At 46.3% G+C, this 27,075-nt stretch overlaps 1 protein-coding gene across 5 annotated transcripts in view; it reads left to right on the top strand.

Annotated features, from left to right (window-relative positions):
* RASAL2 (RAS protein activator like 2) overlaps window positions 1-27,075 on the top strand; it is a 157,355-nt gene that overhangs the window by 20,066 nt on the left and 110,214 nt on the right. The window contains exon 1 of one of the 5 annotated variants that reach the window (XM_021405478.1): window positions 10,497-10,722. The exons of 2 other annotated variants lie outside the window; for them this stretch is intronic. In XM_021405478.1, the coding sequence (XP_021261153.1) occupies window positions 10,674-10,722 (49 nt within the window). In that variant the 5' untranslated portion in view covers window positions 10,497-10,673. Of the gene's footprint in view, window positions 1-10,496; window positions 10,723-14,321; window positions 14,359-16,388; window positions 16,576-27,075 lie in introns of those variants that run through there. 2 more of the 5 variants (XM_021405479.1, XM_021405474.1) reach the window with 2 other exon arrangements.

Genomic DNA, 27,075 nt, shown 5'->3' with positions numbered 1-27,075 from the left:
ATAACGCTGTTCTTAGATCGTTTCTTAACTGGCCATGGTCAAGGTGCTTTGGTGGGTTGGAGGTCCCTTCCAACACCCACAGTAAGATTCTGTAACCCAAGATGAAAGGAAAACCACGCACAGTAAGAGCAGAAGTTGGGGTTGTGGCTTCCGCTTGGAGCTGGCCACCTGTGGAGACAGGCATTCTCCGTAAGACGAGGAGTGTCACTGTGTCTGTAAGTGCATTAATGCAGAACACCGGCTAAGACTGAAGGGCTTTGAGAGGAAGTGGTGTTAGTGTGTTTTTTGCCCATTGAAACAGAGCAGATTGCAAGCACCTTCCTCTGGCAGACACCTGCCTCTGTGTTTCAGCAGGATGTGAGAGCACAGCCCAGAGCTTGGCACTGCAGCAGGTCTGAGTTGTTCCCCACAAAGTAACATGTGCCATTTAGCAACACTTGGCTTTGTTAAACCTCTGTTTTTATTTACGTGCCGCATTCCTCAGTGTGGGGAATTGGAAGGCTTCTCTCTAAGGGACATGGTTTGCTGGGATGGGTTGGGTTGTACTGGATTATCTTAGAGGTCTTTTCCAACCTTAGTAATCCTATGGTTCTATATGGCCTGGTGTTGCTCCTCCCATACCTGTTCTTTCAAGAAATTTCTTACAAGAAATGTATTCTTGCGTGCCTCTTCTGTCCTATCTGTTTTCTTTTGGAGCAGATCTGATAGAATGACATTAATGGGGGGTGGGGGGGAAGGAGAGATTTAATAATTCAAGTATCTTATTTCACTGCGAACTTGATGATAAAAATGCGAGAGCGAACATCTTGTCAGTGATCCTTCCAGGCTGTTTGCACTTCTACCGCTGTGGACCAGCATTTGATCTTTCAGTCTCCTTTGGAAATGCAAAATAGAAATTTAAAAACTGCCTCTCTGTTTCGGATGGAAAGCTGCGACGGTGCGAGCTGTAAGCACGCCAGAGCAACGTGTGCTGGTCAGATGAGATAAATATTTGATATCCTTCAGCCCCAGTAACAAAGGGACCGCAGTCTGTGCAGTCCCTCCTGCTGCCTGAGCTGAAAGTCGCTGACTGCTGTGTGCTGCTGGTACAGTGCTGTGTTTCTCTAGGCACCGTCCAAGCTGTGAGCAATTTTCTTTGCATGTGAGATAGATACAGAGATATGAGAAAGAGGCACGCAAGGTGCAAAGATGCCCCCTCTTTGGAGGTATTCAAGGCCAGGCTGGATGAGGCTGTGAGCAACCTGGTCTGGTGCGAGGTGTCCCTGCCTATAGCAAGGGGTTGGAACTAGATTGTCTTAAAGGTCCCTTCCAACCCAAACCGTTCTATGATTCCTATGAAAGCAGGTAGCGGGAAACACTGCATGTTTTTTTTTTTTTACCAGGGTTTCTTTGTGAGTAAACCTGGCCTTGAGGGCTGTTGGCCTCACCTTTCTTTCTTTCTCTCTTTTTCCTTTTGCTCATCCTTAGGAGTGCTGAAGCTTTGCCTTATTCCTCGAGGAGAGTGCTAATAACGTGACATTCTTTCCAAGGAACTGGGCAGCCTTCCTCACACTTACTCTTTGACTTTTTGGTACCTTGTACACCTGCCTCCTTTTCAAAGGGCTTTTCCTGTGCATTGAATTACCTGTAATATAGATGTAGGCCCTTCTGATTGCTGTTTTTTTTTTCTTTTTTTCCCATTGCAAGGGGTAGAGGTGAGTAATGGAGAGGTGTTTCCTTTCTTCTAAGCAGTTAGAAAAACAGAGCAACCCAGAATGTGTCCAGGCTGCAGATTGGATTGGAGTGTTGAGTTGTGGAGGATTTAAGAAGGAATGATAGCCATGAACGAATTTGACAATGTCTACATATGATCTACTCATAAAAATCAGAAATTGTGATATTCTTTGAAAAAGTCAAATATTTTCCCAAGTATCTTCAGTTCTCCAGCATCACATTGTGGATCTAAGATAAAGCTGAATTCATCTGAAGTTGTAGAAAGCATGCAAGTAGTTTATGTGGCTAATTTGGATAAGCTTGACCTGAACAGCTAAATTTGGTTTACGATGTCATTTACCCAAGAAAGTGGCCAAGAACATGTGTGTCTTTGAAGGATGGCTTTCGGGCTGTGGCATAACTTCAGTGGGGGCTCTCGGGGTGTCCCAGTGATCCCAGCAGCTCCCTGCCACGCCAGAAGCTGCCTTCTGGAATTGGAATCATTACTGCTGCAATAAAATCCCTACAAATTGCAGCACTGTGATTTTGACTTTACTAACAGCGTGGAAGTCCATTGATTTCAATGCCAGCTGAGAATTTCTATTGTTAATCTGCTGTAGCGAGGCAAATGAGACTTAGCTGCTAGGCTTCTAAATGTGGCCTGTGTGAAATGAAGTTCTTTGCAGTGTGATTTTTATTTTTAACAGCGCCGTTCATTATTCCATAAGGAGGGGATGTCTCAGTGCTGCTTTTCTCACTGCTCCACTCTTCCCTTCTGCAGTTGCGGTTCCCTCCCCAGCCACGTTTCCACTGAAAACACCACTGATGGAGCTGTGGCCCCTGGGGGGGCTGCATTTGAGCCAACTGTCATCACATCAGCTCGGTGCTGTAATTACAGAGCTGCCAGAGCCATCCCCGAAGCCCTGCGCATGTGGCTGCTGCACGCCTGCTCCGAGGTGCAAAGCACAGAAGGTGATTTGTAGCTCCCAACACCCATTATAATCCATTCTGGCAAGTTCCACTGATCTGTGAGAAGCTGGGGTAGTGTTTCCTGCTCCCATCATGGCTTGAAATGGCACATTTAGCCAACATGTCCCACCTGTGCTGCTGTCGACAGCATGAGAAGAATGCGTCGGCTCCTGCAGCATCCTGGATGGAATCTGCTGCAGAGCTCAATGTGGAGGGAGCTGCACTGGAGATTGCACTCATCCCAGCTGCTCAGCTGGCTGCAGGGAGGGTGGACACTGCGGGAAGTGAGATTTTTTCTGGGTTTTCAGTGCTGCTTCAGCATTGCCAGCTTGCTATTCCGGAGGAGGAGGCGCGCAGACGGAGAGGAAGGCTTCGTATTTTTATTAGCAACAACTGTGCAAGCAAACTTAATTTGGCATTCTTAAGCCCGTTGGTGTTTTTCCAACTTTACCCCTCAGCTGTTGCTTACTGCATTGCAGAGGCCTCACTAATCCTGCAACTTTGCATTGTCTCCAGTCGCCGCTATTTATACGCGAGGATTCGGATTGCATGGCAGATTAACTTAACATTCCCTTTTATTTTTGATTCTAGTATAAATATTTCCTCGAGTCTCTGGAAAAATGTGCCTGACACCTACTAGCCTGAGGACGCATGCTTGTTAACTGGGGTGAAAAATACCTGTACCATCATGTCCCTTGGGGTTTCCATAGGAATGAAACAGTTCCATACACTTCTTTTATTGCAATTCCTATGTTTCACCTCTTCCCCCACCCCCAGAACAGCCACACTGGCTTTTTTCTCCCTCCTCTCTCATTTCCTTGTTGCGTGGCTCATGGTATATCTCATCCTGTCCCTTTTGTCTGTGGGCTTCCTTTCCTTACAGCTGCCCCGTGCCATCTTGCTCATTTCCTATCAAAATAAATATTCTTTTGGCGATGATGTTCCCTCGGTTCTCCTCTACCTGTGCTCCTTTTCAGTCTGTTGGGGAGCAGGAAAGGTTTCCAGCAGCTTCCTGTAGAAGGAGAAGCTTTCTCTCATCTCCGCCATGATGACAACCATTGTTGTCACCCACTCCACTTCCAGATTTGTACTTTATTCAGGGAAATAAATGCTCGAGGGGATTTGTGGTTTGCACTCACCCTGCCCCACCTCCCTTAACGCGGTCATTTTACACAAAAGCATTTTGCACAACTAGTTCTTAGCAGGTTTTTGACGTGGTGCTGGTGAATTAACATTTGAAATGGTGCTTCGGGATTCAAAGTGCCTTTCACCTTTAATGAAAATGGTATCTCAGAATGGTTTTGCCCGTATGGGGAAGGCTACTCTCTCAATAAGTGAACTTTTGGCTGCGTGTTGGTTGTATTCCATCACATAGTGGGCATGGTGGCGTTGAGTTGATGGTTCAACTAGATGATCTTAGTGGTCTTTTACAACCTTAATGATTCTATAGAATCCCTCTAGGATTCTTAACCCCTTTAGGAAAACGTTGGCAGCTTGAGCATGCTGCTGGGCTGCACCTTGAAGTTTTGCAGCCACTGCTGAATCACAGTCATGAAAAAGCAGCTGGCAGCTCTGCTTCCAGTCAGGTAAACTGGTGCTCGTGCATGAAGTTATTCCTCTTTCCTCCCAGAGAAGGAGCAGCTCTTTCAGCAGTGCTGCCCCTGCTTCTTGCTTTGCCTTCTCCAGACAAACTTATGAAGAGGAGGGACAAGAGGCAGGTGAGTGGGATTGGTTTCTTCTTGCTGGGTGGTCACTGAAGCACAGAAAAGGGGGAAATTCCCTGACTTTCACTTAGTAACAGAGCTGGAACCTGATGGGAAAGTGGGATTTACTTTGGACTACAGCATCTTGCAGCTCTTGTCCCCTATTCCAAAAGACTGCACTGTGGCAAGGGTGTGCATATGCTTGCTTAAGGCAAAGCAGATTAGGAAGAGTTGTGCAAAACATTTGCAACCAGCTGCTTTTCTGTTTCACTGTTTCACTAAAGGACAGACAATTGCTTCCCAAAGCTATGCATTCAGTCTTTCACACGGCCAATTTAAAAATCCCTGATTTCTCAAAACCGATAGTTTTGATGTGCATGATGACATGGGACTGAAATGCTCGTTTGAGGTTTCCTGAGGAAAAATAAATCCTTTTGCACATGGGTTACCTTTGGTTTCGGGGCTTATTTCGGAGAGCAAATTACAAGATAGTGATGTGGTTCTGAACTCTTCTGTTTTCATTGCAAATGTGCTCAAGTTTAGGGATTAAGTATGGGTTTTGTGGCAGCTCTCTGCCAACTGCAAGAGCGTGCGGCCTTGTACGGAGTTAGTGCGAGGAGAACCTAAAATTGGTTTTAAAAGGAGAGACACCAAGTCCCTTTTCCAGCTTATTTACATCTGTTTACTCTGGGCTAGGGACTGCAGAATCCTGCATGAGGAGCAGGAGAGTGTGAAGACAAGCTCTGAGTGCATGTTTCTTCCACCCTCTCCACGCTTTCTAATGTGTTGTAGAAATCATACCCTGATTTACTTTCCCCTCATCCCTCTCCCTCGCTTCCCCCTTCCCTTCTTTCTTCCCTTGCTTTTCGAAGCGTGGTTTGTTGAAGGAGCTGCAGGCTCTTTATTGTTCATTTTGCTGAAAAGCACCTCAGCCTGCGCAGTGAACCAGGGGGCTGTTTCTCATTCCTTCTCCAATAAATTTCCTGTTTGCCTGGATTCTGGGTTATTCACTCGGCAGCTAACGGAGGCAATTAGGCTGCTGAGAACTTGCAGCTGAGGTCTGCCAGGCTGGCACTCGGGGCCGCCTGTCAGCCACAAAGGCTTTCCCCTTTACTGGCAATGACATAATTTGTGCATTTTTCAAAGACGTTTCCTCACGGTTCAGATTTCCCATCTTCTGAATTTAGTTTCTTGTCTTTTTTTTTTTTTTTTTTAATATGAGTGCGTCTCAAATTACATCTCCAAAGCAATCTTAAGCATTGCCTTTCCTTGCGTGTCTTTGTAGGAAATCCTCTCCCAGGACAGAGAGGAGGGTGGGAGAGAATCTGCAAGTTCTTCCTTATGGTGGAATAGAAAACCTCACCCTTCTTTACGGACTTTGTGTTTGGTCCTCTTCAAGATACTGGGTTAACGCCAGCCAAGATGTGCTCATCGTGTACGTTGTGCCGAGTGTTTCTCATCTCCAGTGAAGCTTGTATTCTGGGGGGAGTTTTTTACTTATCCATCAGTGACAACTCGTAGCTGCTGGGATGGCCCTGCAGATCCCGACAACTGCTTCGCTAAGGACAGACAACACGTGTTGTCCCCTCCTCTGCATTCACTGTACTTGACCTCTGCTTTGCCCTAGCAGAGGATCTGGCCTCTGCTTCCTGGCCTCTGTTTGTTGTTTGTTTGCGTTGGGTTTTTTTTTTTTTTTTGGCAACTTTATTGCAGTACTTTCCTTGTCCTGTCCTAAGATAATAGCGACGTTTGGTTTTGACCTCTTCGATTCATGAATACAACTTGCTGTCTTATCAGCAGATCTCTGGAGCTGTATGTGGTCCCTCTCTTCCTACAGAATCACACCATGGCTGGGTCAGAAGGGACCCCAAAGCCCCCCAGTCCCCTCCCCTGCTGTGGGCTGGCTTCCCATCCCAGCTCAGGCTGCCCAGGGCCCATCCATGGCCTTGGGCACCTCCAGGGATGGGGCACCCACAGCTCTGGGCACCAGTGCCAGAGCCTCGCTGTCTACAGATGTCTCATGAAGTGTTATCGTATCAAGTACAGCAGCACGAGTAGTGCCTGCAGTTACTGATAACTTGCCCGTGTTTCAGGTTCAGCTAAAGCAAACCAGAGACATGGAGCTGCTGTTGGCATTTGGGCATAGAAATCAGTATAATTCTGCTCCCAAATGATTTTCTGCAAATAAATTTCTAGCAATCTGCCACGCAGCCGCAGTACTCTTTTCCTTGGCTATCTCAATTTGTGGTTATTGCATGGAGACACCTGGTTCTGAAGAGGCTGAAGAAGTTGTGTGGTTCAGTTAGAAGAGTTTTTCCAGGCTGGAGACATTTTGCAGGTGTGGGAGGAGGGGAACTAGTGCATATCTGTCGAGATAAACTTTAGAAATGAGCATGTGGATGTGAATATATTTTTTTTAATAATCCAGCAAGTCTTTCATCTTTTTAATCTAGCCTTTGAATACAGACTGTGTAAATACTTTGAGAACGATCAAAACTATTACCGCGTCATTGATCTCCTCCATTGACCCGGCTGTTAGATATTTAATCTCTCCCTTTTTGAGAAGTGTGTGTTTCTCAGTTTCAAAAGCAGCCTCCCTCCGCCTCGTGCATCGCGGGAAGCGGCTCCCGCTGGCTTCTTGTCCCCATGCCACTGTTCTTTCAGGGATGGCTGGCTTTTCCCATTGCTGTGTTGGGGACCAGCATGCCCCACACCCCTGTACGTGGCCACCGAGCTGATGAGACCAAGGGCTTCCATGCCAAACCCACCTTGAGAGCCCTCCTGAAGGACCCACAGCCATCTCCTGGATGCGCCGCGTGCTTTCTGTGCCTGCTTGCTCCTTGCTTACACCAGCAGTAATGCAGCGCTATCGCTTGGCCACCGGTGATGAGGTTTTCAGTAATCATTCTGATTTCAGGAGTGCGTCTTGCTTCTAAAATGAGATGGGATCGGCGCTTCTGGGATCTGCACAGGGACAGTAGCTGTGAGCTTCTAAAGCGACTCGTTCAGCCGAGTGCTCGAGAAACAAAGTGACTTGACTCACTGCTTATATTTAGTCTCATTACCTACTGCATTAGGTTCTGTTTTCTTCTGTTGCTGTTCAGGAAGGTTAACAGGGAAAACGCCCAGCAGAAAGCATTTGTGTGCTTATCAGAGGGCAAACGCATGGAAAACATCGGGTCAGCGTGCTGGGTGTCTGCTTTTTTTTAAAGAGCAAGGGGAAGGAGGAGTATTCAGGGCTGGGGAGAGGATGTCCTTCCTTCTTGGTGAAGCCAGTAGCATTGGAGGTGCTCGTGGATCCTCAGTTCAAATGTGACCTGAAATCACAACGCCCTCCTGGTTTCTTGGTTCGGAACTGTGTATCGTAGATATGAGATCCTAAACTTAGCATGTGTCCTAGGATCCTAGCTGCACAAAGGGGTAATGCTGAGGTTTTGAGTGGATTTGTGATTGAAGCAAAACATTCTTAGTACAGCTTTGATACACGATGTTAAAGTATGGTTGGCCTTCAGGTTTTTGTTAGGAGCAAGTTTTTACTGGAGCAGGTTTTCTTTCTGTAATCATTTGGCAGTCAGAGGAGAGATGCCCAGATTCAGGGGGCTGCTCGTAAAGCTTCAAACTGAAGCGTTAACCCTTACAAGATCCTCCAGAAGCCCTGGATGCCGGGAGAGCCATAAACCTGGGCAGGCTGAGGACAAGAGGCAGCATGGCTCCTTGCATTTCAGGAGCTAGCGAGGGGCTGTAATCAGCTGTCATCGCCAAAGTGGAGAAGACGCAGATGGATTTGGTGTGCGCCAGGTGAAGTCCCTAACACTAGAGGAGCGTGGAAGAAGCTGAGAGTGCTTTTGCTGACCTGGAGCCTGTGTGCTGCTTTTCATTCTCCCCATTCCCATCTCTGCACGTGATGGTGTTAGTTGATCCCAAAAGCTTCTTCAAGGGGTCAAGCGGCCAGACTGTTCTTTTTCTGTGACCTCAGCTAAATACCCCATCCAAGACCATTTCTCTTTTCTTTATGGCGTGTCGGAAGCAGCGGAGCAGCTATCATATTTTTCCCTGTATGAAGACAAGGAGGAATTTGGCTTCTCAAAGCACAGCTGCTGGAAGCAGCACTGCTTTCTTCCCCCTGCTCCCAAACTGTCTCGTCCTGGGGCTTGTTGTGGTTCCTGCACCTCCAGAACCAGGCTGAGGAGCATGGGCTGCCTGGGTACCCAAAGCGGTCGCTCTGTAGGCTGCTGCCGGTCTGTGTGGAGTCTTGTGGTGTCTCCTGAGATTTCCCCCGATAACGGCATCACCCTGCCGAGGAATCCCTGCTAATATTCCTGTGCTAATTGTTTCAGCACTTGGCAGGGGTGAGGGCGTTAATGCGAAGCCTCTTTTGGCTGGCGCGTCTGAAAGAATGATTTGTGCGTGGTGCTGTCCCAGCATTATCTTTCCATCTGAGCAATGAAATTCTGGATGTCTTTTTGTAGTTGTGCGCATAAAACGCTTGCGTTAAGGCAGCCAGTTGTATTGGACTCCACAAACCTCTCATTTTCTTCCATACAGATCTCTTTTCCAAACGAGGGCAGGCTGTTGCATGAATTTCTTAATGCCCAAGTGCTGCTTTCCCTGCATGGTGTTATTGCAAGGTGAGCAGCTGGACCTCCTCAAGGGCTGCCCAAGGGATCGGGGACGGTCCTACAAGGTCCCAGGGTGTGCTCAGGGCTGTGGAACGAGGCACTGCCCTCTAGCATGGTGTGTATTGAATGGAGAGCCCAAATGTGGGCTCTCGTTTCATTGCTGGAGGTGGTCGATTGGTTTTGAATCCGAATGTTAGAGGTGGAGGTTGACCACAGGACCCACGTAAATGACACGCAGGGAAGAGCCTGTCTTTTCTGACCCTGCTCCTTCAATCCTGCGTTCTGTGCCTTCGGGGATAGCAGCAGTTTAATTTTACTTTACACGCATGGCATGATTTGAGAATTCAGTTTGCCCTGAAAGACAGGATGGGAAGAGGTGGACTGTAGGACCTTTCAGTAGGCAGCTCTGCAGGACAATAGCAAGGAGACTTGTTGAATAGTCGCAGATATTCAGTGTTCCAGCTTAGGCAGAAGAAAGCTTTTTATTACAGTGTTCTCATGTAGAAAAATAAAAATAGCACACAGCTCTCTGAAAAGGCATGAGGTGGCAGCTCTTTCAGAAGGGCTCTTTTTATAATTTTGAAGAGGAGAACTGCCAAGCCATTGGCTTTCTCTTTGTTCAGCCCCTTGCTGGCCATCGTGTCGTTTTGTCTGAGAAATCAGACCGCTGTCAGGCATTATTTCATTAGCGTTACCCACAGAGATACTTGCTGGAGGGCTGGTGCAGTGGTTTTGCTCCTCTGTGCAAGAGGATTGGGTGCTGTGCTATGCGTGGTAGTGGTGTGTGGCCGGCGGTGGGAGCTGCCTCAGGTTAAAGAGCATTGCAAGCCAGTTGAAGGCTGAAGGAGCCTGGAGCTGTGCGGGTGAGCGGGAGATCTCTCTAAGCACAAGCAGGCTGCTTTTAAACATTGGAGAGGATGGCATTGCCTCCTGCCTCATCCCTGCGTGCTCCTGCTGGCATCTGCCATCGCTGCTGCGAGCGGGTGGCTGCTGATGGCTGGTGTGGGGTCAGAACTGAACTTCCAGCCACCAGCCGTGATGCGGACCCGGGCTCAGTGTCACTGCCCTGTTCACCGGTTGGAGCCAGTGGTGCTTTCCTGGGGGCTCATTTTGGCATCTGCCTTTCCCTCTTTGCCTTCTGGAGTGATGTGAAGCTTTTTGTACCGGTGCTCAGCTCAAAAGGTGCTTTGTACTGGAAATGAGAAGGCTCTCCAGACGAGGAAGCAGTGTCTCCTGTTTGTCTTGAGTTACTCTATCACGACAATGGCTTCAGAATTTGCCTGATGTAAAAGTTAGGTTTAATCTGACGGGAAGATGTTTGTGTATTTAAAATAGTTACTTCTAGCCGGGGCCACTCCCTGCTTTTGTCCTTCCCTGCCGGACTTTTCAGCTTCGCTTGGCTAACGTGCACCGCTTGTTTACACCAGAGATACTGGAGCATGAAGAAGGAAGTCGGTCCGCTTAGCACTGATTCAGTTCCAAGCTTCCTGTGCGTGTGCACACACGTGTGTGTGTGTGTGTGTGCAGGGAGTTTGCAGGCTCCTCCATCCAGAGCCTGTGCAGCGTCCGCAGAAGCAGCAGCAGGACCGGCGCGGGCGGACGCAGGGGCTGGATGCTGGCGGGTTTTTTAAGCTCTTCCACCCGGTTTGGTTCGGAGCAGGTTTAGACAACAACGGGTAAAAATTCCGGTATGGCGAGCCTGGTGAGGAAGATGCTAGTGCAGACAAAGACGTGGAGCGGTGAGTAGGAGAAACCTCTTGCTTGATGGAAAAGATAAGTGAGTAGAAAGCATTCTTGTAGGTGCCTACAAGAAGAAACGCAGAAGCAGGCAGAGAGCTTCTGGGTTTTGTTGTTACATTCGTCTCCCATTTCCAGTGTGAGATGGCTACTTGGAAACCTCAAGAACTTTGTCTATGGAGAGTGAGGTGATGAGAGGAACGTGCCGGCCACTGGGCAGACTCATTCCTAACCCATTCCTCAGCCTGCCCAGGATTTCTGCCTTGGCTTTTGGCTCTGTGACAGCAGCTGTCCGTGGACGTGGGGTGGCTTTTTATTTGAGGGTTTTCATTTGTTGCTGACTGGGTTTCAGCAAATTGCTCTGCTGTTGCGTTGGTACAGAAATCACTGTGTATTTGGGATTTTAAAATATTCCGGTAGCAGCAGCAGCAGCCTGTGCCTGGGGTTCTTCATTTACATTTACAGTGTTTGTTCAACTCTTAATTGTGCAAATTAGAATAATTATGGTGCTTGATTATATGTGGAGCTAGTGAGTGTTTTTAAGAGACCGGCTCGGGAATTTATTGTTGGATGCGTGTCTTGTCTGGTGTAGGTGTCCTTTCTTCACACGGTGCAAAGCAAACACCATAAACTGCCACAGCAGACAACGATTTCTACCTCCGTGTATCCAAGGGAATCCCTCTGTAACAGGGTAGAAATCTGTGCAGTGATTGAAGCCCGTTGGGGTGAGGTATGGGAAACCAGAACAGCCCCCCCAGCAGGGAGACTGCCCTGCAATGAGGGTAGGAGGTCACAAGCTGAGCCCGGTGCCATCAGGTGTGTGCAGGCGCCCATTTTGTCAATGTATGAGCCCCGGTGAATGGTTATTCTTGGAAAACTGGGCTTCTGTGTGAATTACTCACTGCTGTTATTCTCTCACCAAGCAGCAGTTTGTTTGGTGTTCATGGTGGAGGGGACGATGTAGGCACTGTTGTAAGCAGAATCTCTTGAATAGAAGTGGAGGGCTGGACGTGCCAAGCACTGCCTTGGATTTTGCTGGGAAGGAGATTTTGTTGGAAACCGGAATTCCCTTCTAGCCCAAATCTACTTGTCTCTCTTCATTTACTCACGGCTTCTTAGAAACCACAAATGTCCTGCCTCTAGCAAAAGCAGAGTTGTCATCTGAAGCTGAGTAATCTCCTTTGATTACATTTTGACAGAGGTGGCACCAAATATGGAGAACTAAAGCAGAGATCTCTCTGATCTCACGATAAATAACCTGGGACTGGGAGTAAATTAACCAACCTTTGCAAAAAGAACCAGAATTAAAATAATAAATGGATTTCTTTCCTTGTTTCAGAGAGAAGGAGACCAGAATGATTGCAGGTGAAATCTCCCTTGACAAAAAGGCTGTTGAGAATTAATTTAGAGAGCTGTCTCTGTAGAGAAGTCCAGCGGCTATTAAATGACAAGAGCAAACATTTACCTTGCATGGATTTCTTCAGAGAAGTTGTAGCCCATCGATGTTTAAAAGAGCAATTCTTTGATGACAGAAACGTTGCCAATGGGGAAACATGTAATAAACATCAGCTGGGTAACTTTCTGCATCATTTCAGAGTCCCTGGAGAGGCTCCTTAGACTTAAATCTCATTATTTACACTGCGGGGATGTGTGTTAAATGCGTTTTTAAAATAGGCCCAGGATGTTAGGAAGTTTGGGATGCTGGGAATGATACAAAGTGCAGCTGCTTGGAAGCTGGTTCCAGGGGGGGATGTACCTGTGGGAAAACACCTTGGATAGGGCACGTACATCCAGGCACCCTGTGTGAAGGTGTGTGCTTGGGGCCAGTCTGGTTCCTGTGTCTGGAGGCTACAGGATAGCCACGGACTCTGGTTATTTCAGCTGCAGCTGTATTCCTTTTACTTCAACTTTTTTTACTGACCCATCTGTGTAAATATGTTCAAGGTTGGTTGTGGAAAAGAACTCCTGAGCTCTTTGTGTGGCGATGGTGGAACTGAACATGGAAGATTTGGGTCTTTATTTGAAAGAGAAAGGTTATAACAAGTGAAGGTCAAAGAAGACAAATGGCATTTTGCCTGCTTAGCAAATGCTGTTGTTACTCTCTCTCCTTTCCTGAGATCCCTGTTACTTTTAAAATGCTGTTTAATTTGGCTGTCTGCTTGTCTACCACAGCAGGAGAAAATGCAAACTGATTGGATTTGAGGTGAAGTGAAAAGAGCCTGAGCCAAAGAGGCATTTAAGTAAACTGAAATGGGCTCTTTGACATCGTTGTTTGCGTTGTGAAATATAAAAAGACAAATGGTATGGAAAACCCAAAGCGTTAAACAACAGCAAAGTAACAAAGGTTTGTAGAGAAGCCCTTAGCTAAGCAGTATCCTTTGTTTTCTAACTATGGGCTATATTTCTTTTTAATTAATGTGTGCAATGACACCTGTGAGTTGAGCTGCATCACTACAAAGGGTGCTGCCTTCTCCTCTGAAGGCTGTGCCAGGTGACATTGGATGCAAGAAGGCGTTCAAGGAGAGTTAAAGTTGTCACATCAAAGCTCTCAAATAGCGAAAAGCATCAGCCTTAATGGCTGCACCATCATAAGGCGACTTTCTTTGGCAGGTGGGTGATGATAGTTGCACGGAAACGTCTGCTACTTCAGAGGGATTTTCAGGTACAAGGAACCTCTTTCATCTGAGAATGCCGAAGATAATAAATCGGGGGCATTTACAGCAAGTAGCCGTACATGAAATAGTGCAGATTTTAAAGGCAATACGCACAAAGTTGCTGTATCACAACCCCATGGCCAGGTGAGCTTCAGCCTTCATTTCATCACCTGAGTGCAGTGACATTTATGCTGCCGTTCAGTTGAGCGTGCTGCTGAGCATATTTACTAACAGAAACATCCTGTGTCAAGTACCACATGTACCTCTGTATCTGCTCCTCACTACATATAACCGAGGTGCTGTCACAAAGCAGCTATTTCTTGGTTCAGCTTCCTGAATCTTCCAGTGCTCTCCTCCTAAAGTTTGAAGGATGTTTATAACACCAAGTGTGTCTTGTGGCTCTTTCCCCTTCCCCACAGCAGCTCTCCGCTGCTACCTCCATGTGAATAAACGCCAACTCTTGCCAGTGGTGTAAATGCTCCGAGCGTTCAGGTTCCCGTGTCGAGGTTTTTGGCTGTTACCATGATTAAATTTGCAGTCCTGGGGGTTGCTATCAGATAACAGCAAGGGAGGGAGTTCGTTTTGAAAATGAGGTTTCCAATCCTAGTAGGGCCTGAGAGAAGAGAGCAAATGAAGGGGTAGCTGAGGTAGAAGGAAGAGGAAATTTAAACTTTGAGTTAATACTGAAAGTTGCTTTGGGGCGGAAAGTTATAATTAGGCAAGTCAAAAATACAAACATACGTCAGTGATTAATTTCCTGCTTGTGCCTCTTGTCTTTAAAGCATTAAAGTGCCGGTCTGAATCTTTTGACATTGCCAATTAATTTCTGGGACAATCGCGGGCAGTGGCGAGGCTTTTCCCTGAGCTAAATTCAGCTTTTTTTTCCTGAGCAAGGGCTCAGAAATAACCACTCGTGTGAAATTGCAGCTTTCTAGCTGTCAGATTTCGTGAGCTCTACAGAAATGGTCCAATTGGCACGGCCAGGTAATGGTGACAACGGTAAAGCTGCGGCTGAATGTCCTTGCTGCTCGCACTGCGCTTGGAATCCCTGCAGTTAGGAGCAGAGATAATAAGTACCTCTGCTTCTTCCTCTTCTCCTCTTCCCCTTCCTCTGTACTGTGTGCCCCGTTTCATGGCTCTGCAGTTCTGAGCTTTAAATACAAGTTCATTCCCTCATTTTCTTTTGTGAGAAATTGCGTCGCGCGCCGCTAATCTCTTTTGTGTTGCCTCATTGGTTTTCATTCCGCTTAATTTTCCCAGTAGTACAGTTTGTGGCAATTGGCTTCAGTTATTTTAGTGGGAATCCTATTGTATCGCATTTAATAATAGAAAAAGGATGTGAGAGCAGGGTGTTTTTTGCCTTGCCAGAATTACCCCGAAGTTACCACCTTCTGGTTCACTCAGAAATTCCCTTAACGACGCAGTGCCAAATGTGGAGGTCTTAATGGTAAAGGAGCCGATGCTCTCCTTTTTATATTGCTTTCATTGCTAGCTTTAAAAGGTGTTAAAAAGAGAAAATGCCAATCAGTGTTAGACTAGGCTGCTTGTATTTTTTTTTTGCTTTGTGGTATCTATTGAATTATAATTCATTTGATAGTCTGCAGCTGGGATCGTAAGGAGGACCTTTAAAAATGGGCTGAAATCAAAGAGGCATATGGGTGAATGCTCCGGTTAATTTCAGCAATACATAATCTCAAATTCCCTATGGATTGGAATGGAATGGATATGAGCTGTTCAGCTGTGAAAAATGCGGCGAATGCAACAGAAAAGGCCCCTTGGTTTGATCCATCTATCGATTGCATTTGATGGCTGTTACGTGGGAAGAGCAGAGGGGAGAGGGGAAAAGTGGCAGAAGAAAATCAGTAGGTAGAGGGACAGAGGGCAGATGGGAAAGTGAACTTTTTTTTCCAGTGGATGTGATAATGAGATTCTGAGTAAGGAATTGTTGTGCAATCATCTCTGTAGAAATCTTGTTCTATTTCTGCAAAACCTTTTGTAGGTTTGAAATTCCACCGCGGACTGATTTTGGTAACAAAATCAGTTTAAGAGGTGTTTGTGCTTTCCCACCTGTGGTACGGGTGCCTCTGATGAGCCTTCCTAAATGGTGGGTGTGCAAACCCTCAGTCACTGAACTGAAAGGTTTAAAAAGCTCCCACCCAGACAGCCTTACAGCCAGAGCTTCTGCAGGGTGCAAGGACCTGGTGTGAATAAAGCATTTCGGATGCTTTACAACACAAAGTTGGCTTTTCCTGGAGGAGACAGTCTTAGTAAACCCTCTTGCGCCCAGCTCCGCGTTGCAGTTTTGCAAATATTTGTACCTGAATTTCATGGAATCATAATATGGTTGGGTTGGAAGGAACCCCAAGGCCCCCCAGTCTGCCCTTGCCATGGGCTGGCTGCCCCACAGCTCAGGCTGCCCAGGGCCCATCTGTGGCCTGGGGCACCTCCAGGGATGGGGCACCCACAGCTCTGGGCAGCAGTGCCAGCTCCTCACCACCCTAATTTCCACCCAGACCACCAAGACGCACTAAATTGGACATACATGCAAAGCTCTGAGCGTTTCTCGATGATTTGGCAGCAAATGTGAACAGATGAATCATGCTTCGTTCAGACCCAACAAAAGCTTACAAGATGGTTTGGGTTTTGGGGGGAAGGTGTGGGAAGTCTTATGAGTACATAGTGAACCCTGTTATCTGCCTTTGGGAACACGCACTTCTTGGCTGGTTGGTGAGGATCTTTCTGTGCATGGAACAAAGTAATAAAATACAGAAAAAAAAGAGCTCAGATCTTATGTGCATGGGAAATAGTGTCCCGGAAAGGAAAGACAAGGAAACTCAAAAGAGAGCTTGTTAGATTTAAAATGTTATTCTAACAAGTGTATCAGGGTTATTTTAAATTTAAAAAATAGAACCTGTCCTGAGCATTGAATCGATGGTGTATTTACTGCAGGATTATAAATATAGAGAGCATAATTTGCTGTTTTGAAGCAATTTAATAGTGGAAATGCTGAGTCATGGCCCAAAGCCGTGATGGAGCACCTGGTGGGAAGGCAGGGCCAACCTAGGGGAGCTCAGGTGCAAGCAATGCCCATGAGTAAGGGCTGGAGCCAGGATCCTCCCCTTCCCAGGGCTCATTTAAGGGTTGGCAGTGAAGGCAAGAGTATCTCACTGAAGGTTCCTGAATGCCTGAGCTCTTCTGAAGGTAAGCAGCTTTTTTTTCCTTTATTTCTGTACCTACAGCTGTTGCATTTGAGCAAACCCTCACTTGCTGCAGCCCGAGACCTTGCTGCTCTGCAAGTCATTGATGTGCTTTGCATCATGTTACAACTTTGGTATCAAGAATTTATTGTTGATAAGTCAAGTCAACCTCACTTTTTGGATAGTGGGATGGAGGAGATCTGTTAGAGCCTGAGTCCCAAGCTCTGATGGCAAGACCCTTGACTTCACTTGGTGACCTTGCTGTGTTTGGTAGGCGAATCCATCGCTCTTCGCAGAAATTCAGTGAAGTTACAAATATAACAAGCTGTGACCGGAGTCCTCTTGCTAGTGAAATAAGTGAATGTTCTGAAGCTTTTTGTTGAGAGAGCTAACTCTGATGCTAGGAACAAACTGGTCCTCAACACATCCTATTCAAGCTCTTATGTGCATCAGTTGTAAGCGAGAAGCTGAGAAGAAGGTTTGGCGGGTTTGGTTAAAACACTAATACACATAGTAAAAAATAAAAATAAAAAAAATTCAACAAAGCAGCCCAAGCCTTATTAAACTCTTAAGGTGATTTGTCAAGGATTATCTTGAGGATTGTCTTCTGATTTTTAATTGCAGGAAATTATGTTCCTTGAGGGGTTTATATTTTAAGAAGATAAGCACTGATTTATCCCTGATGTTGTGTTTTTTTTTTTCCTCCTCTGTTACACTGTTTATTCAATAGTAATACCCAGTTTTCTTCTGTCAGGCTTTTTCACTTTTTTTTTTTTTTTAAACTGCTGACAAAATAAAAGGACTTGGTTGGCCTGATGGTTTTTTAGATGAGGGGAACTGGATTCTGTTTTGGTTTCAGTTGTCCTTTTTTCTCTATGTGTTTATATAGAAGGGTGATTTCTGGTCTGTGTTGATGGAATTCGTGCCAACTGCATGATGGTAAAACCATGTAACTTCTCCCTGAGCCCGAAGCTGTGTCTCAGTCCAGTGCCACCAGCAGAAACCAGGTGCCAACCCATTGGTGTAGCTGAGTGCAGGAGGACAGAAGAGCAGGGCATGGCTTGGAGAGGCAACTTCTCTGTGTGCTTAGCCACAGTCCCTTCTCCACAGCCTCTGTGAGCAGGGAGAGGAGTGATGCTGACTGTAGCTGCAGTGAGGTCTCTCCTCAGCCTCCTCTCCTCCAGACTACACAGCCTCAGTTCCCTCAGCCACTACCTGTAAGTCTTGTTTTCCAGTCCCTTCACCAACCTTGTTGCTCTTCTCGGAATGTGTTCTGGCAGCTCAGTGTCCTTCTTGTGGTGCGGGACCCATAACTGAACACAGCACTCAAGGGGAGGTCTCACTAATGCCATGTGCAAGAGACAGTTGCTTTCCTGCTCCTGCTGACCCTGGTATTTCTGCGGCAGGTCAGTTAATGGGGGTTTCAGAGATGAGTGTGGTGAGATGGGGACAGCTGGCATCAAGGCTGGCTGCAGTTTGGAAGAGTGAGCAAGAGGCAGCTCATTTACAGAGCAAAGATTAAGTTCTGAGGATGTCCAGAGAGGGGCACAGAACTGTGCAGGGTCTGGAGCACAGGTGTGATGGGGAGCTGCTGGGGGAATGGGATGGGTCAGTGTGGAGAAGGGGAGCTCAGGGGAGACCTCATTGCTCTCCAGCTGCCTGAAAGGAGGCTGTGGTGGGTTGGGGTCGGCCTCTGCTCCTGGGTAACAGTGGTAGGTCAAGAGAGGTTAGCCTCAAGTTGTGCTGGGGAAAGTTCAGGTTGGGTATTAGGAAAAATTTCTCAGGGCAGTGAGGCACTGTCCCTGGAGGTGTTACAGAGCTGTGGTGATGTGGTCAGTGGACATGGTAGGGATAAGTTGGGCTTGGGGATCTTAGAGGTCTTTCCCAACTATTATGATTCTTTTGTTCTCTGTATCCTCCATGAGACACTTGTGACCAGTTAGGTTGTGCTTTATGATGCTCACAAATGTAGGACGGTGCTCACCCCGTGCCTTAGGCTGTGGTGGTGGCCACAGGGCCCTGTGTGGAGGTGCCTCACTGAGCCCATGGCCCAAGCAGAGTTTTCCTCTGCTTAAAAATAAAAAGGATGTGTTAAACTGGGATAGGAAGCTGTGTGCTGTCCAGGCAGTATAGCCAAGCTTGTGCCAAGCTGATCTAGGGCTTCATCTCTATTTGTGGCATTCCTGTGAGATCTGACATTGGCATCATCCTGCTACAAAATGAGGAGGGGACAGGAAGCGAAGGCCTTGTATTTAATCTGACATGGCAGTGGTGGGAATACCATACTGGGAGGATTTCCTGGCTGTTCTTGTTTTTTAGGGAAGGAGAAAACAAAACTTGACAACAAAAAAAGTCCTTGTTCTCCCGGCCTCTTCCCTTGCTGCTCCCTGTCATGTCAGTGCGCATCACCCGCCCAGGTGGGACGTTTCCAGGCTGCTTTTTGAAGATATTTATAAATAAATTGAGCTCCATATGGTTTCTTTGCGGTTTTTTTTTTGTTTGTTTCTCCCCAAATGATTTCTTTGCTGGAAGTCGTTGTAGTGCTGCATAATTGATCCACGCGTGGCGACTTGCATCTAGTGAGGGAAGCTGCAAATGGTTTTGGCTTGGGCTGCGTGAGGGGTGGAGAAAGGGGATAAAAGAAGGGTTTGACAACAAGCTGAGCAATGACAGCTGTGGAGAGAAGCTTGTAAAAGTCGTAACAACGTGAGTTAGTTTTAACTTGCTCTGAAACAACAGGAATAAACACGCTACCTAACTTTTATGAACTCTAACAGAGCAGGGAATAGCAGGCAAAGATTTCTCTCTAGCCTCGTTCTGCCCAGCAAGATCGAGCTTTATTTGTGTAAATATCAATAGATCAAGAAGGGCAAAGGTACTTCAAGTTGGGAGTATTTTTAGTAAGGAAGAAAAGCACTTCAGTGCTGCTCCTTCCCATACATTATGGTTATGAACTGCGTACTTGAGTAGGCTTCAAAAAAAGCAAGCCTTCAGGTTTCATGTCTAAGATTCATAGATTTTTGTTTCCCAGCATGAATGAGGTCAAGTTCTACTTGCTGGCATGTGCATTTCCATGTGCTTTGGGGAAAGAAGGTGAAACAGGAGCGTGTGGCTGGATATGTGCTACAGCCAGGGGTATCTGTGATGGAAAACTATCTGCTATCCATGGTGAGGGGAGGGAGCGTGCTCTGAGCACGAGATTAGGTTAATGCCATAGCATGGGCTTAAAAAAAAAAAAAAAAAAAAAAAAAAACTGGAAAAGATAATGCTGCATTAATTCACACAGGCTTAATTTCTTCAGCGCAACGACAAAACACAACTAGTAATATTCCAAAAATACAACCCTGACTCAAAGAACTTTCTCCTTTTCCCCTCGTTCCCCCTCCTCCCCTCATTTCCTGCTCGGACACCCGAAGTCTGAAACTCAGAAGGGTTTTTGAATGGGATTATTTTTTTTTTTTTTTCCCATGCCTTCATTTTTAAAAAAAAAAAAAAAAAAAAAGCCTGTTTCTGTAGCTGTGACTCAGTGCTGCGGTGCCTATCTGCCTTGTGTCAGGACTCGGGCTGTCTGTGGGAAGCAGAATACATGCATACCCGAGGCGTGATGCAAGTTTTGAAATTGCCCCAAGTGCACTGGGAGCATCGCATGTGCGGATCGCGCCGGGCCTGGCAGCCAGCAACCCCCCTGCCTTGCAGGGCCCCGCGCTCCTGCAGCTGCACAGGCATTTGGGTAATGAGGTAAACAGTAAATAGGAGAAGGCCATCACATTCTAAAACACCGCCGTCGTTGGTTTGGGGGGTTTTCTCATCTTAAAAGCCTATATTTAGATTTGGCAATGAGATTTATCGCAATAATCGGAGCATTGTTTAAATAAGGTCACCGATGTGTGCGCGTGTTTATCTCTGCTGAGCTGGATTGCTTATTTGAAGTAGAAATACCTCCAAAAACATTATGCGGAGCTATTGAAAGCTTGCATACTCCACTCTGGCAGCACGTGGTCTCTATTAGAAAATAGCTGCAATTACTCACGTTCAGTTTTGTGGATTTAAGTCCTGAGAGATTTAAACATAAAACAGCGGAGATTTGATTACATCCTGGTTTTATGTCTGGCTGCTATACGAGTGTTTTGTATGTGTAAATCTTTTTATAAAGCACGGACTGTGATATGTTGCTAAGTGGAGACATACGAATGCCGTGCAGTCAGCTGCAATTGGGATGCACGTGCTCGTTAGCTTGGTCTAGCGTCAGTGGTTGCTCATGCAGCTATAAAATCCAGCGAAGCTCTGTGCGTTTTATTTACAGCAAATATTTGCTTTCTGAGTGGATGGTTTGAAACTTCAGGATACAATTTTTGTGTCGGACTTGAGTGTTGGTGAGGGGTTCTGATCCACTTGGTAAGGGTGGTGTGTAGTTTACCAATAATACTGCGTGGTCGCAGTAAACACAGCAGATAATAGCTCAGTTTTGGGGACAAAGCGAATAAATACAAGCCCTGAAATAGGCTCACGGAGTCATTTGTTTGTTTGCACATCAAGAGTGGGTGGGGGAAGAGTGTATTTATTGAAACTCTCCCGTGAACTTGGTCATTGCTGAGTATTGGAAGGTAATTTCACTGGCCTGGCAGTGACGTGTGCCGAGGGCAATTAATGGCTTCGTTTTGAAACCTCCTTTCCTTGCTGTGATGGCTTCGATGGTAGCTCCCCGATGAGGCACGTGTGCAACTTTCTGAGGGTAAAAGTAAAAAGTGTTTTAGTAGTATCAGCTGGAGAAGCAATGCAAGAGCGTAAGGTGTAACTTTTCCTGTTCTTTTGGTCAAAATTTTCAATTATTTCCATGGCAAAAATGGGACTATTCTTAGGTTGCTGAGCTCTGCCTGCCTGCTGGAAGGGACGCCTGCCTGCGTGGAAAGGGCTGGCCTGAGAAAGGGGCAGTTTTCTCATGCATAAGCTGATGTTCACACCTAATGAAACAAAACCCAAGTCCTTTTGGAACCTGGGAGGGAAGTCATCTCTGGGCAGAAAGCCGCTTCAGTTTTAATGCTGGCAGACCTTGCCTGGGATCTGATGGCACATGTGTTGTGTGAATCCTTTCTCACAGTATCCAGTTCTTTTCTTTAGCCCCTTTAGTGAGAAGGTGTGTGCATCTGTCACAAATTTGTTCCATAAGTGGGCTCTTTGGGAGCCATTTAAGAGACACTTTCTGCATTCCATCCTTCCTTCTGTCCTTCCATCCTTCCTTCTCTCTTCGAAGCCTGACGTTATCCCATATCTTTCTCGTTTTTGGGAGTGCCTCTTTTGTAGCGTCTGCCACAAGGATCATCAGGTTCCAACCCCCTGCCAAGGCAGGGTTGCCAGCCACTAATCAAGTACTGGATCAGGTTGCCCAGGGCCACATCCAGCCTGGCCTTGCCCTGGCTTTTATTCTGCTTCACTGCTGTTCCCTACAACCCATGCAAGAGGACTCTTCTGGTCAGAAGGCCATTTCCATTTAACAACTGCTTTTTTTTTTTTCCTTCCCCACTTCTTTTTTCTCCTTCTTTTCGCTTATAATACGATGAAGGTTTAATTTGGAACTCCCGCTCGTTACTGATTTATTGCCAATTGTTGCACTAAAGTTTGCTAGTATTAAAATATATGGAAGGGTTGTGAGGTGAATGTTACGCTAATTCTCCTACAGCTTGAGGAATTTCACTGCCTACCTTTAGAGCCTGAAATGGATTTGGGTTTTTGTGTTCCTCCTGCTGGTTGGTTGTACAGCCAGCTCCCAGTGCCAGCCTTGAGCAAATGCTTTTAATGCTTGTGTGTGCAGGTTCAGAACAGGTAGAAACACTGCTGAACGTCAGGGCTGCCATGAACCCCTGTGCAGACAGGACACAAAGCTAACCAGAAGCTCACATGTGGCTTTGGTGATTTCAAAAATTAGACTTGTGTGCCGATGTTTCTTTGTGCATGAACTCTATAAAAGTCATCTTGGGTGCTAAATACTGCAGCAGCGTGTTTTGGGGTTGTGTGAGCCAATTGTTTGCTTTCTTGTCATCAATTGAGCTTTTAATAAGTTTTGCTAGTTTGGCCATCCTACTGCTGTTACCTGGGAGGAGAGGCCGACCCCACCTCACCACAGCCTCCTTTCAGGCAGCTGGAGAGCAGTGAAGTCTTCCTTGAGCTCCCCTTCTCCACGCTGACACATCCCATTCCCTCAGCAGCTCCCCATCACACTTGTGCTCCAGAGCCCGCACAGCTCTGGGCACACTCAGTGTCTCTCTTGCAGTGTTGCTGAAGTTTGTTCCTTGTTTATCCCGTGATAGTACGCTGATATACAGTGATGCTGGAGAGTATGACACATTAGTGGTGGCTATCTTTTGCTGATCTCTGGCTTTCCTGCAGGATTGCCAGCATTTGAGAACCCGTGTTTTAAAACATACCAGGCTAGCATTGCATGAAAGATTTCATGAAATAAAGGTCGTTTGTTCATTCCGAGGCTGTCTGTTTTAGGGAAGGGGCCAAAAAAAGGCCAGCAGATGTACAGCAGGTAGGGAAAAAAAATGTATAGAATGAAATCATGAACCAAATTCCCAGTTCCTAGTTAGTCATCAGAAGAAAGCCTTCCTAGTCATCTTTCTAATTAGAAATATGGGTGTGTATGAAAACTTAGGTTCAGCCTCCCCTTCCCTGGGCACCCAGAGGAAGAAGAGGGTTGCATGGCTGCTGCTGCTTGGGTGGCTGGGAGCTGTGGGCTGCCTTCCTTTGGGCCGCAAGCCGGGCTCTTGCACGGCCCAGAAGTAATGTGCTCACCACCTTTTTCCTCCCCTTGTCCTCAGCCAACTTATATTTGGATGCTAGAGCTGATAAGTCATGTTGTTTTTGCAGCAGTCTGCACTGAGGATGTGGTCCTTGACAGTTACGTGAAAATAAAGGGTGGAAAGCTTGAATATATACATCTGCTATTTGAGCACAGTTACCAAGACCATTGTTGAGATGTTTATGCATTAGCGTGCCTAAATAATGTGATTGCTTTTCCTCTTAGCTATGTGAAGGCTGCACTTAGTTTGATTCACGCTGTGACAGCATAGAGCAATGCCATTTTCTAGTTAAGCCCTACTCCAAGGTTGCAAGAATAATGCTTTTTTCTTTTTTTGATCTTGACAAAAACCCTAAACACTTCGATTGGAAAAGAATTGGGGGATGGGAAGGTGAATTTTTCTTGTCGAAAGGCAGCACCATTAAAAAGGTGAATCAATAGGTTGCGTATGATGCTTAAGGGGATGCCAAGCCCAACCTGTAGGCTTGAAGAAGTGAATGTCAGAGAGAAGATAAGAATGTTTTCATTTTTGGAATAGTTGAAAGACGGTCCTGCAGAAATAATCAGTGATGTTAGTAATGGTCTTGTCTTCCTTCAGGATCTGTAGGTCAGAAGGATTTCCTCTCCATCTTAAACCCTGCGTGTGTTGGTGGGTTCCCAACATGGCACATGGGTAAGCCCAGAGGAGCCAGCCCAGCACGACAGCTGTCACCCACCACTCAGGATTTCAGGCTTGTCCACCTCAGAGACCTGAAGCTGCAGCTCTGTAAACTAGAGCCAAGTGCTGCCAGTCAGCACCAATGGATCTTTTTGCAGTTCTTTCTGTGCTGCAGGGTAGCTGCCAGTGTTTGCCTTCAGGTGATATGTTTGTTTATTTGCACGGTGCGTGTTTCCAAAATACCTGGCTGGCTTGGGGTGCTGTTGCTCGCAGCTGTGTGTGGGCTTGCCGAGCCTCTGCATGCACTTAGCTGGCTTCTACAGGTACGTTTTTCTGGCCCTCGAATCCTGGCACGAGTCATATTTTGTCGACAATGGCAACAAAGAGGATTGCTAGTGAAATTAAAACCTGGCATCGCCGTTCTACAGGCTTACTCTTGGTGTATTGAAATGGGATTTTCATACTAACTTTTTTTGGTGCCGATCCAGAACCCGGCATCTCATAAATTTGTATCATCACTGCTCAGTTGTCAGGGCTGTAACAGCTTCTCGTGCTGATCACGAGAACAGCATGGAAAAAGGAAGGCAGGAAACTTTCAAGTGGGGAGCTTGTATCAGCAGGGCAATGGCAGAAGTTTTGCCATGGAGTTAGAGGGCAGAGGTGTTCTGGACTTTTTCACTACCTTCCTTCAGAAAGAATAATGCTTTTTTCTTTATTTGATCTTGACAAAAACCCTAAACACTTCGATTGGAAAAGAATTGGGGGATGGGAAGGTGAATTTTTCTTGTCAAAAGGCAGCACCATTAAAAAGGTGAATCCCCCTTCCTTCCACACTATGCAGGTTTGAGTTGGTGCATATCACTCCATCTTTTGCTGTAGTGAAGGTAAGGACTTGGAAATACAATGTGATGGCAGTACAGTTACAGGGTGCCTCAGCAAAGAAGTGTCACAACAGATGATGAAAAGTGGGTGCTTTCTGGCATGTACATGTGCCAGTGTCACTATTTAGCTTGCTTGTAGATGCACTTTGTCCTTGGCATAGTGCTGGGGAGAACACCCTGTGGTTTTGTCTCTCTGGGACAGGTGAGCTTTCTGCAGTCACTGAGATGCATTCCCAGCTCAAAGCTTTACTCTCAGGGACTCTAATTTGGACTCTGTAAACTGTGTTCCAACCTCACCAATTCCACTCTGGGCAAGCCTCATTCTTCGAGTCACCGTAATCCCAAATGCTACAAAAAGTACCATTTTATTTGCCCTCTGCATAACTCAGTGCACCAAGCATGAAACAGTCAGGTGCATGGATGCATGCTGCTCCAAGGAGAAGTGATGTTCACCTGCAGGAAATGGTGTGGGGGGGAAACAGATGGGTGTCGGTGATAGGGGATGGGAAGGGGATGTTAAGTCATTAATTACTAAGCCTTGCATAAACAAAACTTAATAGCTTGAAAAGCCTGTAATTTAAAGGGAAGGAAAAATCTTTCATCTTCTTCTGCGCTGTTTAGCTCAATGTCAAGTTGGATCAACTGGAAGAGTTTTGTGATGATTTCTGCTTGATATATTGATTACTTCTCCATGGACGGTGCCCGTGCGGTGAGCATTGGGCTTGTTTTGAAGGGGGAAGGAGCTAAAGTCTGAGAAGTCAGGGATGGCTGACCAGCCCCATCGCTTCTAGTTAGACTGGGGAGGGTGCGGGGTGCAAGGTGATTCGCTTCTCCATGTGCTGAAGAAGCCATTTGTTGGCTGGTAGTTGGGAACATAGCCTGGAGTCTTCTCTGCAGCATTGATTTCTGAACCTCTGTGGTTGTGATTTCAAGGAGAGGACTTTGGTCAAAGTCCTAGGCATGGGGAATGAGCCTTCAGGGATGGCTGTAGGGTTTGGTGCTTTCTCTTCTTTCATTAGCACTCTGCTCTGTCCCCACCCCCCTTGGAAAATATTTTAGAAAATGAGAAGCTGGTAAGTTTGTGCTTGGTCCAAAACTAATTTTAAATGGAGTAGTTCAATCGTGGAAGGTTTCAATTTATCTTTTTCTCGGTGTAAGCTGTACTAAAGATGAACCTATATGTTACGCTTGCGCATGTGCCTTTATTTAAACACAAGACAGCTCTGCGAGCGAGTCAGCATTAAAAATTAGTTTTTGTCATCAGAGACATGTTCTCCCTCCAGCTGCTTGGCAATGCTGCTTTTGTTTTCTGTGCTGTTATTGTTATTATTTTTTAATTGGCTGGTGGTATTTATTAAACAACGGATAGCGTGAGGGATTTCTGAGCCCCGTGCAGCAGAGCTGTGTAGGATTTTTGGAAAGCTGAATGGTGGAGAGAGGAGTTCCCACGCAGGAGGCCGCTGCCAAGGAATTATCTTCATATGCTCAGTGAAAATGTAATGCCGCTTGTGTCAGTTTTCTGTGAAATGTTGTTATAAATTTAGGCAAGATTGTTTACCCAATGTAATGCTAAAGCTGGAATACAGTTACATTTCAGTGTAGCAGATCTGCGTTTTTGGCATAAATTACTTAGATATCTAGGAACAGTGAAATATATGCTGTTAAACATGTCAAATCAGATGATTAAGTGACTTGATTGTTAGGAAGAAAATAGTAATTTTCTGAAAAAGCTTAATGAATGATGTGGCACAATGAGCTGCAAGCATACCAAAGGAAAAAAAAAAAGACCTTTCTTGAGGGAAATTTGCCAGCCGAGGAGCACGTTTTTATGCAGCAGGCAATAAAAACAGGAGGTAGGAGTGAAAATATCCTAGCAAATTGATGAGCTGATTTCTTCCAGGGCCATTATTTTCCCTGCTGGTGGCCGAGTGGGTGGCTCTGCGTGGTTAGCGACATCACGGTATGCCAGCAGTCACTGGGGTAAGGGGATTTCTTTGTGATAGCTGACCGTGCAAATGCTTCCCAAGATAAGCTGCTGCTCTGAAACAACTCAAGCTTTCACGTATGGGCTGCACATCAAGGAGAAAGCTCCATTACGTGGATTACCTTCTTGCATCTCATGTGGGCACAAGGGATGCTGCAGCCAAGTGAGGCCAGATTTCAGTG

The sequence above is a fragment of the Numida meleagris genome, chromosome 7 (genome assembly GCF_002078875.1).
Source record: "Numida meleagris isolate 19003 breed g44 Domestic line chromosome 7, NumMel1.0, whole genome shotgun sequence".
In the NCBI taxonomy this organism is placed as follows: domain Eukaryota; kingdom Metazoa; phylum Chordata; class Aves; order Galliformes; family Numididae; genus Numida; species Numida meleagris.
The sequence above is the reverse complement of the archived record's forward strand: the minus strand, read 5'-3'. Positions and strand labels throughout refer to the sequence as shown.